The following is a 17,732-nucleotide window of genomic DNA, read 5'->3' as shown; positions in this document are numbered from 1 at the left end:
AGCAATGAAGACCCAACACACCCAAAAAATAAATAAAATAAATGAATAAATTAAAAAAAAATTACCATATGATCCAGCGACTCCACTTCTGGGTATATACCCCCCAAAATTGAAAGCAAGATCTCAAAGAAATATTTGTACAACTATGTTCACAGCAGCATTATTCACAAAAGCCAAAAGGTGGAAACAATCCTAGCATCAACAACGAATGAATGAATAAGCAAAATATGGAATATGCATACAATGGAATATTTTCAGTCTTAAAAAGGAAGGAAATTCTGACACATGCTATAACATGGATGAACCTTGAGGACATTATGCTAACTCAAGTAAGCCAGTCACAAAAAAACAAATACTATATAATTCCACTTTATAAGATACTTAGAGTAGTCTAAATCATACAGAAAGTAGAATGGTGGTTATCAGGTGCTGGGAGAAAAGGAGAATGAGGAGTTATTGTTTAATGGGTATAGAGTTTCAGTTTTACAAAATGAAAAGGGTACTAGAGGGACTTCCCTGGTGACACAGTAGTTAAGAATCCGCCTGCCGATGCAGGAGACACGGGTTCGATCCCTGGTCTGGAAAGATCCCACATGCTGCGGAGCAACTAAGCCCGTGAGCCACAACTACTGAAGCCCACGCGCCTAGAGCTTGTGCTCCCCAACAAGAGAAGCCACCGCAATGAGAAGCCCGCACACCACAACGAAGACCCAACGCAGCCAAAAAAAAAAAAAAAAAGAGTATTAGAGATGGATGGTGGTGATGATTGCACAATAATATGAATTTACTTAATGCCAAAGAACTGTACACTTAAAAACGGTTAAGATGGGGTAATTCCCTGGTGGTCCAGTGGTTAGGACTCCACACTCTCACTGCCGAGGGGGTGAGTTCAATCCCTGGTTGGTGAACTAAAATCCACAAGCTGTGCAGCACAGCCTCCCGCCAAAAAAAAAAAAAAAAAAAGATTAAGACAGTAAAATTTATGTTACATATCTTTTACTACAATTAGAACAATAACAACACTATACCCAAAGGCTGCAGATTTTGGTTTCAGCAACTGGTGACCCATTCATTGAGATAGGGAGGAATATGAAGGGAGCAGCCTTGGGTAGGAGGAACATTGAAGAGTTTTGGAGTGTGCTAAGCTTGATGTCAACTCGACAATCAGATGGAGATGTCAAATAGGCAGTTGAATATCTAAATCTGAAGTTCCAGAGAAAAAGTTAGAGATAGAATTACAGACTTGGAGAATTATAGACTTGGATTTAAAAAACGATACATATACTTAATTGGGGGATTATTAGCATATAAATGGTATTCAAAACCACTGGACAGGATGAGATCACTTAGGGAGAAGGTAGTTAGAGATGAGAAGGGAATAATAAAAACAGACACAGCCTCAAGCAGTCCACATTCAGAATTAAAGCAGAGGGCAAAAAAACAATGAAGAGAATTGAGCAGTGAGATAAAGAAGGTGCTTCTTCCAAAAAATCAGATGCCCAGATGTGAACTTGGTACTCAAGAGGTAGAAGGCAAATATGTAGTTTTAAAATCTCCCTAGGCTAATTCAATAGTCTGAATATAAGTGAGAGAGGGAAGCAGGTGAAATGCACAGTAGTAGTGGGAGTGGGAGGAAGGAACAGAATTGGGATATTATAAGGTACCATGGACAGGACTTGGTGACTGACTAGGCATGGGATAGTAAGGAGAAGAAAATTAATTACATATTGTTTCTTTCTTGGGAGACTGAGAGGTTACTGCTGTCATTAAAACTAGTATTACAAGGTACAAACAAGGGTTTTGGTTGTTCAAGGAGCACAATGATCCTACTTTGAGCCCAAAGTTATATAGCTGGTAAGTAGCACAGAAGGGCCTCAACCTACGTCTGATTGACTCCAAGCCAAAGTCTGAAGTACCAGTGGGCTATTACTTAGTGATGTGAAAGTGGTCAGGGCAGCTGAAGTCTTAGGAGGGATGTGATCACCCAGGGAAAAGAATATACAGATCGATATATTATTATCCATATACTTGGGGCAATTCTTAATAATGGTACAATGGACCTTCCTCCTCATCTAAAAAATGAAGAAAATGCTGAATTTGTAGATAATGCCCACTGAGGGCAAGAACCTTATCACAGTTTTTATATTCCTAGGTTTGCAATGCCTGGAATAAAATGACCACTCAATAAAAGTTTGCCAAAGCTTTGAAAAAACAAAACAAAACCAAAAAAGAAACCCAGAAGTTAATAACCAGCCACAATTAGAAAACCACTACACTAGGGACTTCCCCAGCAGTCCAGTGGTTAAGACTCTGCCTTCCAATGCAGGGTGCGCAGGTTCAATCCCTGGTCGGGGAACTAAGGTCCCACATGCTGTGGTGTGTGGCCAAAAAAAAAAAAAGAAAAACACTATACTACATGAGAACAACTATTTCTGACCGAACTATAATATAGTTTTTTTTCATTTCCTTTCTATGTTGTATGCTACAAATGCACTGTTTTTTTCCTGCACCACAATAATGTCTGTTTTGTTTTTTTTCTTTGCGGTACGTGGGCCTCTCACTGTTGTGGCCTCTCCCGTTGCGGAGCGCAGGCTCAGTGGCCATGGCTCACGGGCCCAGCCGCTCCGCGGCATGTGGGATCTTCCCGGACCGAGGCACGAACCCATGTCCCCTGCATCGGCAGGCGGACTCTCAACCACTGCGCCACCAGGGAAGCCCTAATGTCTGTTTTATGAATTGTTTTGCTAGAAGTAGTAGATGGAAGATACAACTCAGTGAGACAGGCACTCTTATCCCCTGCTGGGTGTAAAATAAGTACTTTCTGGAAAGACAATTTGATAACATGTATCAAGAGTCTTAAAGCCCTAACTCAGTAATCTTACTTAGGAATTTATCCGAAGAAAGCAATAAGAGATATGGCCAAAGATTTAGGTTGGAAGTAATCAAAAATATCCCACAATAGAAAAATTATTAAATAAACCATCATATAGCCATAGAGTAGAATATCATATGGTGCTCTTATATCAAGTTTTGAAGAACACTTAAGGATACTAGAAAATGCTTTTGATAAATATAAATTTATATATTTTATTTATTTTATTCTTTTGGCTGCGTTGGGTCTTCGTTGCTGCACGCAGGTTTTCTCCAGTTGCGGCGAGTGGGGGCTACTCTTCATTGTGGTGCGCGGGCTTCTCATTGCAGTGGCTTCTCTTGTTGCGGAGCACAGGCTCTAGGTGCACAGGCTTCAGTAGTTGCAGCACGCGGGCTCAGTAGTTGTGGCGCACGGGCTTAGTTGCTCCGCGGCATGTGGGATCTTCCCAGGCCAGGGCTCGAACCCGTGTCCCCTGCATTGGCAGGTGGATTCTTAACCACTGCACTACCAGGGAAGCCCTGCTTTTGATAAATATAATGAAAAAAGTAGGATATAAACTATACCTAGTATGACCATGCTTGTGTGTTTATATGTAAACACATACATATACGAAAATTATATATACACTTCCCTAGAAAATTATATATATGTTTATATTATATGTATGTATATATTTACCTAGAAAAAATATTAGAATATACCAAAACTACTATAAGAGTCTCACTGGGTGGAAAGATTACAAGAGATCCTAATGTTCTTTATGTTTTTCAGTATTTCTAAAATATCTGCAGAAAGTATATTTTTATTTTAAAACTCAATATGATAAATAAAATAAAGACAGCACTCACCTTCTTTCTTTTTCTAGAAGAATTTCTCGTGGGGTCAGGCTTTTCAAACTCTGCTGCCTTTGCCTCTTCCTTCTCCTCTTCCTCATCAGGTATCAGAGAGTACTTGGTCCCACCTGGCTGCATGAAACAATCCTTTGCAAAGTGGCCTGCAGAAGAGAAGTAGAAAAGGTAGGGAGGGAAGAGGCAGTCTCTTACCTTAGCAGGTGGATCTTCCCTAGAAGTTCCTGAAGGGTTGGCTCGTTCAGGAGGTACTAATGAGTTCATTCAGAGCAGCTGTTGCCTTCAGAGCAGATTTTCTATCACCTCAAGATGGCATTGCTCACTTAACCAGAGCCAGACAAGCATCTGGTCCTAGAGCTGTGGGAAACCCTGGCACCGCTTTGGAAATGGCAAAGGACGTGAGGACACAGGCTTGTGCTGCCGTCCATTAGCAACTGGGCTCAGGAATTTTTAAAGGTCTATTTGGAACTTATTCCTGACAATGAAAGGCTGCTCCAGAGAGCGGAATACTTAGCAGAGGGAGCCGAGTGGCAGGCCAAGCCCCAAAGGAAGACAGCTCTTAGGCAGCAAGCAGGAAGGCAGCACTCAGATTCAAGCTAACACACAGAAAGACAGCAGTCACCTAGGGGCACTCAACATTCACAGACTGTCAGGTCTGGCAAGGGCCTGAGAGATCATCAAATCCAACACTGCATTTGCAGACGACATGAAGGCCCAGAGTAGAGAAGTACCTCAAGGTCACACAGACAGCAGCAGAGCTAAAACTTACCCCAGGTCTCATACCTCCCTGCCCTGTGCTCTTTCTGCTGCATCAAAACCAACCACCTTTGGCCTGCCTGGGCCAAATTCCATCTCTCATTATTCTTCTCTGCCTCATGTAACACCTGGTGGACACAAGTTGAAGGTAAGAGAACCCCACCCTCCCTGAGCCTACACTGCTATTAAGCGGCCCTTTAACAGATGCTACACAGCTGGTTTTGTCTGAGCTCTTTGTAGACCCTCTCTCAGGGGCATAAAGAATTTGATGAAGTCATCAAAAAGCTATGTGTAAACTACTTTGCAACTCGGAGTCCAGAAGCGGGATGGTGCCTGGAAGGAGAATACAGCATAGAGTTTTCCAAATATCTATGCTGGAAATGGTCCTACAATACTCATGAGGAAGTATTCTTTCTATTTTATTTTTCCCTTCCTCCCTCTACATTAATGATAAATTGGGGCTTAAACCCCACGACCTCAACCAGGGCACAAATCTGCTACCACTCATTGTAGAAAAATCAAGAGAGCTGGGTAGGTGAAAGGCTAGGGAGAAGGGGTGACAAATTGAGGTCACTCTGAAAACGAGAAGCTGGCAATACCTCTCATTATAGCTCCAACAAGGGAAGTCAGGCTGAAAGAGCTCTTTAATATTTGAGTAGGACTGGAGGAAACTTGAAGAAACAAAGCTAAAAGGAAGTGACTAGCCTGTATTCTTTATTACTAAAAAGATACTGTATTCAGAACTCTGAAGTTATAGAGATAAAGGTAATAAGCAAGAAAGAGCTTGACTTGGATCCTTAGAGGAATATATTTCCAAGTCACTTAATTTTTGCAGCAGAACAATAATCATCCTTCGAGATAAAAATTTAGAGTGTTAATCATAATCCAACACTCTTACCCCTCCTGGCATAGTACATGGGGACCTTGCCCAGGCAGGGCATCACCCGTAGAGAGAGGGGAGTAGTGGTGGTGGTGTAGTATCTGGCAGGGCCAGCATTCAGAAAAGGAAACAGAAAAAGCAACAAGCCATGAACTCTGATGTGAGTCTAGTAGGAACAGCAGATGAGCAGGTGAGGCCAGCATTTGGCTAAAAACCACAGTGAGCTAACCCACACCAGGGGGCCTCCCGCATCTCATAAAGGGTCCATCCACAAGAGAGAAAAACTAAAATGATAGAGACTTCGCCTTACCTTTACAGCCACACTTCTTGCAGGTAGTGTTCAGGACAGCCTCGAGGGTGATCTTCTGCCCAGTGTAATCCTGGAAGGACCGCCTCCGCCTCTCTTCTTGCCTGTAATGAAATGATACTGACTGTTGGCCCTTTTAAGAGATGGCCAGAGATACTACAAGTTAATACTCCATGTTGTTTTTTTGTTTTGTTCTGTCAGGTAGAAGGGAGAAAGGAAAAGCACTGGGCATAAGGAAACAGGCAGTGAAAGAAATGACATGAAATGACAATTTTTTTCATTCAGGACAAGGCTCTGAATTAATAATTATGAATGAGACTAGATTCCATCTCACTGATGCACAGGGGATGAATATATAATTACTCACCTTGCTAAGCCCCCTGCAATCCTTACAAGGTCACTCCTGGGTTTAAAAGACCTTCAAAAACTTCTTAGAAAATCAAGTCCAAGCTCCTTGGTATTCCAGGCCTTTCACAGTCTGTCTCTAACTTACTTTCCCAGCCTCATCTTGTACAATATGCTCAAGGCAAACCAGACTATTTTACCTTCCCCAGATGGTTCATTGTTTCTGCTCAGGCAGCTCCCTCTTTCTGAAATGCTCTGCTTCCCCTCGTTACTCCCACTTCACCACCTAACTACACCCAAACATTTCAAGGCTCAGCTCAGTTACTGCACCTCCTTCTAACCAGTTATCTTTCCTGAGCCCCTCAGCCAGAATTAATCTCTGTTCACATTCGCATAACACTTTCTAAAAATTCTAAACATTTGACCAAAGTATAAAATACATACAGAAAAGTGTTCACAAGTATACAGCTTCACTGATTTTTACAATTTGAAATATCCCAGTAACCAGTACTCAGATAAAGATGCAGAATATCACCAGCACCTCCGAAGCCCCTCTAGTCACGGTGCTTCCCCCAAGGGTAGCTACTACTCTAGTTTCTAACAGCATAGATTAGTTTTACCTATTTTTGTAAATTATATCAACAGAATCAGAGAATGGGCCCTTCTGTGTCTGGCTCCTTTCGCTACTTTGTGAGATCCAACCAACTGCTGCGTGTAGTTGTGAATCAACTATTCTCATTGCTGCAAAGTATTTTGCTGTTGATGGGTACTTGAGTAATTTCCATTATGAAAGTGCTTCTGTGAACTTTCTAGCACACGTCTTTTGGTGAACATATATATGTATATGCATTCCTTTGGGAAATGCCTAGTTCCACGTAGGAGGGGAACTACTGGGTTGTAGGGCATCTGCCTTAGTAGACACTGCCAGACAGTGTGTTTACCAATTACACTCCTACAAGAAGAGCCAAAGTACCCTAGTTGTCATAGCTCTTATTTCTTATCTTTACTATAACACACAGTACCTGCAAAGAGTGCTCTTAGAAAATGTTTAATTGACGAGTATCACTCCTGATCATTCTTTCTTTCAAACTCTAACTGTATCCTATACACATGTCAATCCTAGCACATATCACACCACAGAGTTGTTTCTACTCTAGATCATGGGCCTGTTTAAAAATATCTTACTTGTGTTTGTTTCCCTGGCACCTCAGCCCAAGGCTTGGCAAGCAACAGCATCAATAAATGCTTGTTGGGGCTTCCCTGGTGGCACAGTGGTTAAGAATCTCCCTGTCAATGCCGGGGACATGGGTTCGATCCCTGGTCTGGGAAGATCCCACATGCCGCAGAGCAGCTGAGCCCGAGCGCCACAACTATTGAGCCTGTGCTCTAGAGCCCATGAGCCACAACTGCTGAAGCCCGCATGCCTAGAGCCCGTGCTCCGCAACAAGAGAAGCCATGACAATGAGAAGCCCGCGCACCGCAACGAAGAGTAGCCCCCGCTCGCCGCAACTAGAGAAAGCCCATGCGCAGCAACGAAGACCCAACACAGCCAAAAATAAATTAATTAATTAAATATATTTTTAAAATTTAAAAAAAAAAGCTTGTTGCAATTTCTTTGTTCTTCATCCAAAATATTTTTCTTTACCTGAACATCTTTAACTTTGACCTCTGACTTCACCTAAGATTTTCCAACCAGGTCTCTGTAGAGTCCAGCAAAAACAGAAATATTCTGCCGAAAGAGCCACATTACCCAGAGAAATGCAGGATAACAATATCAAAGCAAAACAGAGCTACTCACTTCACAAATTTCAGCCAACAGTTTCATGGGATATGTGGGCTCAAGAGAAAAAACAGAGAGGGTGAAGATACTCCATATTCTGTCCCATTCATTCTTTAAAGTTCAGCTCAAATATCGTATCTTCTATAAACTCTACCACAAGCAGAGTTAAATACTCACTTTATTTTACTGATTTGTTTACATTTTGCCTCATCCTCTTGTACCACAACCAGGACTTGAATAGTAAAGTCTATGTCATGTTCTTCTCTATATCTGAGCAGAAAGCACACCATCTAGCATACTGTTGTCCAAAAGAATGCGAAGATGGACAGTTCTATAAATTTATGTCTGTACTGCTGACTATTTATGTCTGAGTTTATGTCTATGGCTAATGAGCACTTCAAATGTGGTTAGTGATTGAGGAATTGGATACCAAATTTTATTTACTTTTTTTAAAAAATAAATTTATTTATTTTATTTATTTTGTCTGCCACTGTCATTGTCATTGGCAGGCAGATTCTTAACAACTGCGCCACCAGGGAAGCCCCCAAATGTATTTACTTTTAATTACTTTACATTTAAATAGCCTATGTGACTAGTGGCTTCCCAGTTGGGACAGACCAGAAAAGCATATGGTGTAAGTTCTGAAAATGTCTGTTCAAATCCCTAGCTTTTGCCTTAGAAGAATCTTAGTCAAATGATAGGAGGTCTACTGTCTGGTATGGGTCATGCGAGAGGGTCAGTTCAAAGGGTGAAGCTTGAATAACAAAAACCAAGGCGAGGAGGCTGGAGAAGTAAATGTGCGTGAGTTACTTAACAGGCATAAAGTTTTAGTTAAGGAAGATGAGTGAGTTCTGGAGATCTAATGTACAACATTGTATGTATAGTCAACAATACTATTATACACTTAAATATTTCTTAAGAGGGTAGATCTCATGTTAAATGTTCTCACCACAATAAAATAAAATTAAACAAACAAACAAACAGAAAATCCCACCAAGGCAGGATCTTGGGGACATAACTTGAACAGTCACGAAAACTCTATTGTTTTCGGATGTCCTTATTTGTAGAACTGAGTTTCAAGTGACTATGAGTTGCAGCTTAATCAAACCCTCATTATAATGAATTCCAATACACTGCAGATTCAAACATACTATAAGCCGAATCATACCTCCCACCTAACGCCCAATTCAACAAATGTGTCACTCACCACCTGTCTCCCTTTCTGTCCTTATTGCCATCACGCTAGTTTAGGCTTCATTACATTTCACCTAAACAGTAATAATTCATTTACTGGTCTCCCTGCCTCTAATCCATCCAGCACACATAGCTGGATTAATCTTTCTTTTTTTTTTTTAAGTTTATTAAGTGGCAAGCACCAGTGCTAGTACAATGATATGAGTAAATACATTAAAATGATAGGACATGGTAGATAGTCTACCAGTGGAAAGAGATATATAAATGGATAATTACAGTGTGGCGAAACATAAATGCTCTTTCTAAAGACTATACTATGCCGGCTAAACCTAACTGGACACTGCATTTAACCCCTTTCCATTTAACCCCTTGCAGATTCACTTACTGGATGACCTCGTTAATACTTTGGGGCCTGAGGGAATGAAATATAAGACAGCTAGATTTTGATGAAAAATGAAAGGTAGTTGACAAACTCTGTGTAGCTGTGTAGCATGAAGATACTGAGCCTAACAGGGTGAGGCCAGAGAATGGGGTACCTGGAGAGAATAATCTGCTCAGGAGTCTCTCCCACTCAAAGGCTTTAAAAATCATTCATATTCTTTGACTGCTATTCAAAGCTGTTCACAATCTGACCCCAACGTATCTTTCAAGCCCTACATTCTAGCACCTGACCATACCCTCTTCTTTCCTTAAACAAGACTCCTGAATTGCCATGTGCTTTCCTGCCTCATTCCTTTCCTCAAGACTATTTCTTCTGCCTGGAATACTATTCTTTCCCCTGCTGCCTGACAAAATCTTATCCATTCTTCAAGACCTAGCTCAATTGCTATGTCTTCTCTGACCATCAGGGCCTAATATCAACTCTTCCTCTTCAAGCTAATTCCTAGAATCCTTCCTTTAAAACATTCTTTTAACATTTATTACATGTTGTCTTAAAATTAAAGTTATTTGCATAATTATCACATTACACTAGGCAGTAAGGTCCTTAGGCAGAAACCTTGGTATTGCCATTATACCTCACATAGAATATGAGCCCAGTAAATATATGTTGAATAATGAGTAAATGGATGCACTAACTTAACGACTACTATACATTAGGCACTATGGGAGATAAGATGTGGCCTCTGCCTCATGGGTTTTATATATCCTTTCAAAAGAAAGGGTATGATAATCTCAGATATTAGAGGAAAAACAAAGAAACATTTTAAAACAATAACTACAAGTAACCACTATGTGTTAAGTTTCTACTATAGATTAGACAATTAGGCTCTTTATAAACAAGATTTTATTTAAATCATACCATAATTTCTAAGATGTAGGTGTCATTACCTCCATTTTGAAGAAGCTGAGGTTCAAAGAGGCTAGCTAATCTGCTCAGGGTGGTATACTAGCTTGTGGCAGAACTAGGACTCTTTCCGATTCAAGTCTAACTCTAAAACCTGTCATCATTCCACTATGCCATGCTTCTTTCCTAGATGTAGTCTAGAAATAGTTTACAACAAAAGTTACAGTTCGGTCACTTAGTCATTACTAGAAGTAGTCCATACATAAAGACGTATTCATCATAAAACCAGGGGGTCCTTTCCCTTCCCCTCCCTTGTTGTGAGAAAGAGAAGTAGCTCTTTTATCTTACTTGTTTTATATTTTATCCTTATAAGGGTGGCTTTGGGAAATTTCCTTGCTTTTAATGAGTCTGTATAGACAGGATTCTTTGGTGCAGAAGTAATTTATTACAATGCAATCAGTAAATGCTAGACTTAAATGACATTTCTGAGCTCAGAGTTATAAAAGATTTCTAATGTAAATGGAAAGTGTTATATAACCACAGGCAAATTATCACCAAGCATCAAGCTAAAACTAAGAAAATAAAGTAAAATGGAGATAACACCCACTTTGCAGGTTGTTATGAGAATTAGATGCACTGATGTACACAAACCACCTGGCATAATGCCTGGCACATAGTATGTATTCAATAAGTATCATTTCCCTTCCTTTTAGGTAAATTTCCTTCATATCCAAAATGATTTTGCTCAGAACTATAAACCTAAGGGTTTCCAAACATTGTGCCGCCAAGATCCCACTCAAACAACATTTCTTATTTTTTTCTTATTTAAAAAAAAAAATAACATGATGGCCATTAAGAGCACCCAATTAGCATGAGATAAAGAATGTGATATTTTATCATGAGAAGCAGTGAAATAATGTCATGGTTAACCTGAGGGTAAATGTATGATTTTTTAGTTGGCTTTCTGAAATACTTGAAACAGTTCATAAACCCCCAAGACTCCTTCAAGGGATATTAGCGACCTAGGAACCCCTGGTTAGAAACCACTGGCATATACAGGTATACCCTCGTTTTATTGAGCTTCACAGATATTGCGATTTCTACAATTTGAAGGTCTGTGGCAACCCTGAGTTGAGCAAGTCTACTGGCACTATTTTTCCAACAGTATTTGCTCACTTTATGTCTCTGTATCAAATTTGGTAATTTTGCAATATTTCACACTTTTTCATTATTATTATTATTATATTTGTTATGGTGATCTCTGATCAGAGATCTTTGATGTTACTACTGTCATTGTTTGAGCATTTTTTAAGCAATGAAGTATTTTTTAATTAAGGTACATACACTGTTTTTTAGACATCATGCTATTGCACACTTAATAGACTACAATATAGTGTAAACATTATTTTATATGCACTGGGAAACCAAAAAATTCATGCGATTTACTTTATTAAGATATTTGCTTTATTGTGATGGTCCAGAACTGAACCCACAGTATCTCCAAAGTATGCCTGTATTCAAGAAAGATTTTGAGACAGCAAATTCCCTGTATCACCAGCCAGTATCCTACAGAGAAAATTTTCCATTCATAAATGAAAGGTCAGAAGAGCCAGTGAAAGTAAGGTGCTGTGTTCAGAACACAGCACATCCCAATATGCAGGAGTCTAAAACCCCACTGGAGTTATTCCTCCTACATGGTCTCTGCCTTTTTTCAGTCCCAGAGCTAGGAGAAAGGCAAATAACAAATATCTCATGATGAATGCTTGTTGGCTAACTGGTTCAAGGTCAGAAGCTGAAAAAGAATAAGGGGAAGGAAATGAAACCATTGACAGTGCACTTCTATGCTAGGAGGTGCATGTTAGCATTTCATCTTAGAACTCTATGCAGTAATGTGTTATCTTTAACACTTTATACCTCTAAAAACCAAAGCTCACAAAGGTCACATAACTCATCAATATCATAGCCTACAAACAGTAGAGTTCCCAAGTGGGCCTGATTCACTACAGCATTCTGTGGTTTGAGAAGTAGAAGGATTTTAGCCTTTCCAAACATTTTACCTACTCAATGATAACGTTGTTGGGGTCAAGGTCCTTCCCAGTCCCTTGGTTGACAACCTTCATGGAGAGGGATACTTTTATCCTATCATTTTTCATCTGAAAAAAACAAAAGCAAAGTCAGCAAAAGCTCAAAGTACATCATTTAGACTGCTGGTCTAAAATTATCAAAGAATTGAAGTTTTTATCATGTAACAAACACTGAGTTCCTCTTATGGCCAAGGTCCTGTGCTCTGAACATTGCGGGTACTAATAAGCATAACAGGCAGATCCTATGGCAAAAGCATTTTAGGAAATGGTTTTCTTATCATTCTTGACCCTCCTGGGGGGAAAGACAAAAATGGTTGCTCAGAAATCTGGGGCCTGTGGAAGTAACCAGGAAGAAAATGAAAGCTGTTTCTTTTAGATAGTTCAGCATAATAATCTGTTCAGAGATCCATGAGCACAGAATAGCTTTCAGAACATTCCAGTGGACTAGATCTCCTTTTGGACTTCGTCTAAAAGCTTTTTAAACATGAAAACAGGGGCTTCCCTGGTGGCGCAGTGGTTGAGAGTCCGCCTGCCGATGCAGGGGACACGGGTTCGTGCCCCGGTCCGGGAAGATCCCACATGCCGTGGAGCGGCTGGGCCCGTGAGCCATGGACGCTGAGCCTGCGCGTCCGGAGCCTGTGCTCCGCAACGGGAGAGGCCGCAACAGTGAGAGGCCCGCGTACCGCAAAAAAACAAAACAAAACAAAACATGAAAACAATTAAGAGCATCTTTAAATGTGAAGACAGTTGTTAGCCACATTGGTCTTCTTTTGCTTCCTCCAGCATTTGAAGGCCCTCTTCACTTTGGGGTCTTTGTATTAGCTATTCTCTTTGCCTGGAATATTCTTTTCCTAACATTTCACATGACTAGTTCCTTTTCCTTTGGGTCTCAGCTCATATACCATCCCCGCAGAAAGCCCATTCCTGACCCCTTTATCTAAATCTACCTCCACATTGTTTGAACCTATTAGAGCACTTACTATAACTTATATTTTTAATTATTTTAGCTTGCTTACTTTTTATTTGTCTCCTCCAGTTATAATCTATATAAGTTCCATAACCACTGGAGTCATTTACATCTGATTCTTGTATCCCTCAGACCTAGTACATAATAAGCACTCAAATACTGTCGAATAATATTTCTTTCAGGCCTGTCTCCCCTGCAATTCTCTGGTAAAAGAGCAGGTATCAGCGTATGTGCACATTTCTCCTGTGGTTTGTCCATACCCGCAGACCCTCAAGTGAGTTGCTGTTAACAGGATCCTCCAATGCTTTCTCATTTCCCTCATATTGCATGGTGCCAGGTATGAGGAAAAAATGACTGTAAACTCTATGCCCCTTTCTGCTTTGGTCCAAATTGAAGTCCATCTGGAAGATTTCTACTAAAAGATAGTCTCATAGATTAAGTTTTCTTCTCTCTTTTTGGTTCTTTACTTTTTTGGTATTTTCTTCACACCCACCATGTGGGTGAACTTCAGGGAAGGAAGTTTTATAAACATGTACTTATTGCACCACACTTATCATACAGTTCACACCATTCCTTCTGAGTTTGCATGACAGACAGCCCAAAGGTTTAAATTCAAGTCAGATTATAGTGGCAGGATTCAAAAATAAGATTATCAGCCATGGTTAACAATGCATACACACTCATGAAATATCATCATGAAATACTAAGAAAATCCCAGCTTTTCCTAATCCTTTCTAATGAGTTAAAGTTGCACAGAACTTTACCTCTCGTCCAATAAGCTTCACCCACACTTTGTCTCCGACATCTACTATCTCAGAGGGCTTATCCACGCGACAGGATGACATATGAGTTCGATGGACCAGACCTGAGCACAAGAAGAAGAAATAAAATAAGGCACAGGGCATGTCTGGTATTCATACTCTAAATAACACAGTAAGGAGAAGAGTTGGAGATTCACTGAAAAAGGTTTCATTAATTTAAAACTGCAAATTAAAACAATTTGAGGACTTCCCTGGTGGCGCAGTGGTTAAGAATCCACCTGCCACTGCAGGGATCGAACATGGTTTCGATACCCGGTCCGGGAAGATCCCACATGCCACGGAGCAACTAAGCCCGCATGTCACAACTACTGAAGCCCGCGCGTCTAGAGCCCAGGCTCCACAACAAGAGTAGCCCCTGCTCGCTGCAACTAGAGAAAGCCCATGTGCAGCAACGAAGACCCAACACAGCCAAAAATAAATAAATAAACTTATTTAAAAAAACAATTTGAGATCACTTTTTATACCTAATCAACTAACAAATATTCTTTAAAATAGTGTTTAATGTTAGTAGAGATGTAATACAACAACTACATTTATATAATACTGGTAAAAATACAAGTTGTTAAAATTCTTTGAAAACAAAGGGCATAGAGATGTTTATACCTTTGATGCAAGAATATCACCACTGGAATTTTTCCAAAAGAAAAACTCAGTAGAGGCAAAAATCTATGGCATATAAAAATACTTGTAGAAACTAACACACCATTGTAAAGCAATTATACTCCAATAAAGATGTAAAAAAAAAATACTTGCAGTATTATTACCTACCAAGGTTAAAAATAAAAATGACGAAACAATCTAAACGACGAATAATTGGAAAACAGCTTGGTAAATTATGATAAATCTTTCAAAAAAGAGTCAACAGGGACTTCCCTGGTGGCGCAGTGGTTAAGAATCCACCTGCCAATGCCGGGGACATGGGTTCGAGCCCTGGTGCGGGAAGCTCCCACGTGCCGCAGAGCAACTAAGCCCGTGCGCCACAACTACTGAAGCCCGCGCGCCTAGAGCCCGTGCTCCGCAACAACAGAAGCACCGCAATGAGAAGCCCACGCACTGCAACGAAGAGTAGCCCCTGCTCGTCCCAACTAGAGAAAGCCTGCGCGCAGCAACGAAGACCCAATGCAGCCAAAGCAAAAAAGAAAGGAGTAAGCAGCCATTTAAATGACAGTTACAGAAAATAATTATGATAAGTGAAAAAAGTAAATATAAACAAGGTGACATTTTTAATCTATTAAATTAGCAAAATATTTAGAAGATAATATCCAATGTTGATATGAGTATAGTAAAATAAGAAATATTTCTGAGGCTAATATAAATCTTTAGAAACCATTTAGCAATGGCTATCAAGAGTGATAAAAATATTTAAGAAAATTAAATCCTTTTCCTTGTCTGTCCAAGGTCCTTTTCTGGGAGAACCACCTTCCCTACATTCTAAAATAATCTGGTCAGTCCTTATAATTTGGTTGGAGCTGATCTGACCCCCAGCTGTGGGCACATGACACAGGCGTGGTCAATCAAGTTACTTCATTCCCCAGGCCACAACAATTGATTGGTTCAGGGACAGACACAAGATGCTAGCTAAATCAAATCCACTTTCTCAAGCCTTTTGTCAGGATTATAAACTACAGAAAGTTACCAATGCTCATCTTTACCACCAGGTGGCAAGAGTAAGCCAGAGGGAAGCAAAAGAAGAGGCTGCATAAAGAAGCGACCAAAGCCCTGAAGGCATAAACTGAGCACCTGATCCAGCCCCGGTGGAAGCTAAATTTACTCCCCAACTAAATTAGACAAAACGTTTCTCCTGTATTTTTGTCCCTTGCAACCAAGAGTTCTAATAATTAACTTGACCCATAATCACTTCTGAGACTAAAAAAATAATCTTATACACAGAAAAATCTATATGCACCTAGAAAAGTGATCTATATCAAATATTCAATGTATTTTTAAGACAGAAAAAAATTAGAAACAACCTAATATCTAGCAATAGAGTAATGGTTAAGTCAACTATGGTACAGCTACTTGGCCCATTAAAAACAATGTTCAAAAGATTATGTAAAAATACATCAATAATTCACTCTTTTGCAAATATTTATTGAGTGCCTACTATGTGCCAAACATTGTAGGCAACTAGCATTTTCTCATTTAAATAATAAAAATGCTTAACACAGATTCTAAAAATTAGAAAGAAATAATCTAAACTGCTATGGATCGCAGGTTAATGTTTTATTTTCAGATGTTTTAATAATAGAGAAAACTATATTGAGGGAAATGAATATAATAAACAATTATTTTGAATGAAAATAAACCAGGAATCTAAAGAAAAAACTTGACAAGTCAAACAAAGATTTATGTCCAAAAAACCTGCCTTACCTGAAGGTTCCTGAGAGAATTACTAACCTTTATTCTCAGTCTCTCTCTCACACACATGCATACGCAAAGTTGTCAGCACATGCCTGTAACTCAAAATATCTACCCTGTGTTTGGAGCTCCTGTGGGAAGCCACTGCTTTCTCTGATCATGGTTATTGGGTCTCTCAGACCTACTTCAGCTGATTCTGGAGGTTGATAGCCTATCGTTCAATACCCCAGGAACCAAAATATTCTATATACATTATATAACCCATGTTTAAAATTTTAGACCATCACATAATCTCTAAATTGGATAAAATTCATGGAGCTGGGCTTTTTTCTTTTTCATGATCATGTAATGAGCAGAGTAACCTAAATGGAAAATCCAGAGAGGAAATTCAGATGCCCTAAAGGAATGGGTAACGTTTCATTTTGACATTTTTCCGCTACAACTGTCCTCTAATTCTCAAATTCACTTCTTTCCTGAACTGCTAATGGAAGTTGGGAAAGAAATTACTGTTGAACCTAATACAGTTGAGAGAACTTTTTTTTTTTTCTCAAACAGGTCTATTTATTGGAGTACCACAAAGAAAGAGTGAGTTAACCATTTGTCCTTCTCCCATGTGATCCCAAAGCAGGATATTTTCTGGCCCAGTCATCTCTCTTAGTTAAATATGGCACTTTTGTAAAGCATTAATAATGAAAAACTACAAACAACTTAAAAAGATTATGTGGTACATCTGAATGATAGAATAATGCTTTTAGATGTTTACAAAAAGTATTTTAAAAGACAAAGAAATGTTTAACATTCATTAAGTGTAAAAGCTGCAAAATGTATATATAGAATATAATCTTAATCTCAATGTTAATTTTTATGCACATATGTGACCATAAAGAAATACACTGGGCTTCCCTGGTGGCGCAGTGGTTGAGAATCTACCTGCCAATGCAGGGGACACGGGTTCGGGCCCTGGTCTGGGAAGATCCCACATGCCATGGAGCAACTAGGCCCGTGAGCCACAACTACTGAGCCTGCGCTCCACAAGAGAGGCTGCAACAGTGAGAGGCCCGCGCACCGCGATGAAGAGTGGCCCCTGCTTGCCGCAACTAGAGAAAGCCCTCGCACAGAAACGAAGACCAAACACAGCCAAAGTAAATAAATAAAAAAAATAAAAATAAAAAAAAAAAAAAACACTGAAATGTTAACAGTGCCTATCTCTGTGTGGTAGTAATATCACACAACGA

General features: G+C 39.7%; 1 protein-coding gene across 2 annotated transcripts in view; it reads right to left on the bottom strand.

Moving 5' to 3' along the window:
• ZCCHC17 (zinc finger CCHC-type containing 17) overlaps positions 1-17,732 on the bottom strand; it is a 55,284-nt gene that overhangs the window by 14,259 nt on the left and 23,293 nt on the right. For both annotated transcript variants that reach the window (XM_079901322.1, XM_079901323.1), the window contains 4 exons: positions 14,083-14,183; positions 12,329-12,420; positions 5,667-5,767; positions 3,721-3,866 (listed from right to left, as the gene is read on the bottom strand). In XM_079901322.1, coding sequence (XP_079757448.1) covers positions 3,721-3,866; positions 5,667-5,767; positions 12,329-12,420; positions 14,083-14,183 — 440 coding nt within the window. The remainder of the gene's footprint in view (positions 1-3,720; positions 3,867-5,666; positions 5,768-12,328; positions 12,421-14,082; positions 14,184-17,732) is intronic.

Source organism: Stenella coeruleoalba (assembly GCF_951394435.1).
Source record: "Stenella coeruleoalba genome assembly, chromosome: 1".
NCBI classification, from domain to species: domain Eukaryota; kingdom Metazoa; phylum Chordata; class Mammalia; order Artiodactyla; family Delphinidae; genus Stenella; species Stenella coeruleoalba.
Note: the sequence above shows the minus strand (reverse complement) of the source record. Positions and strands in the feature narration are given on the sequence as shown.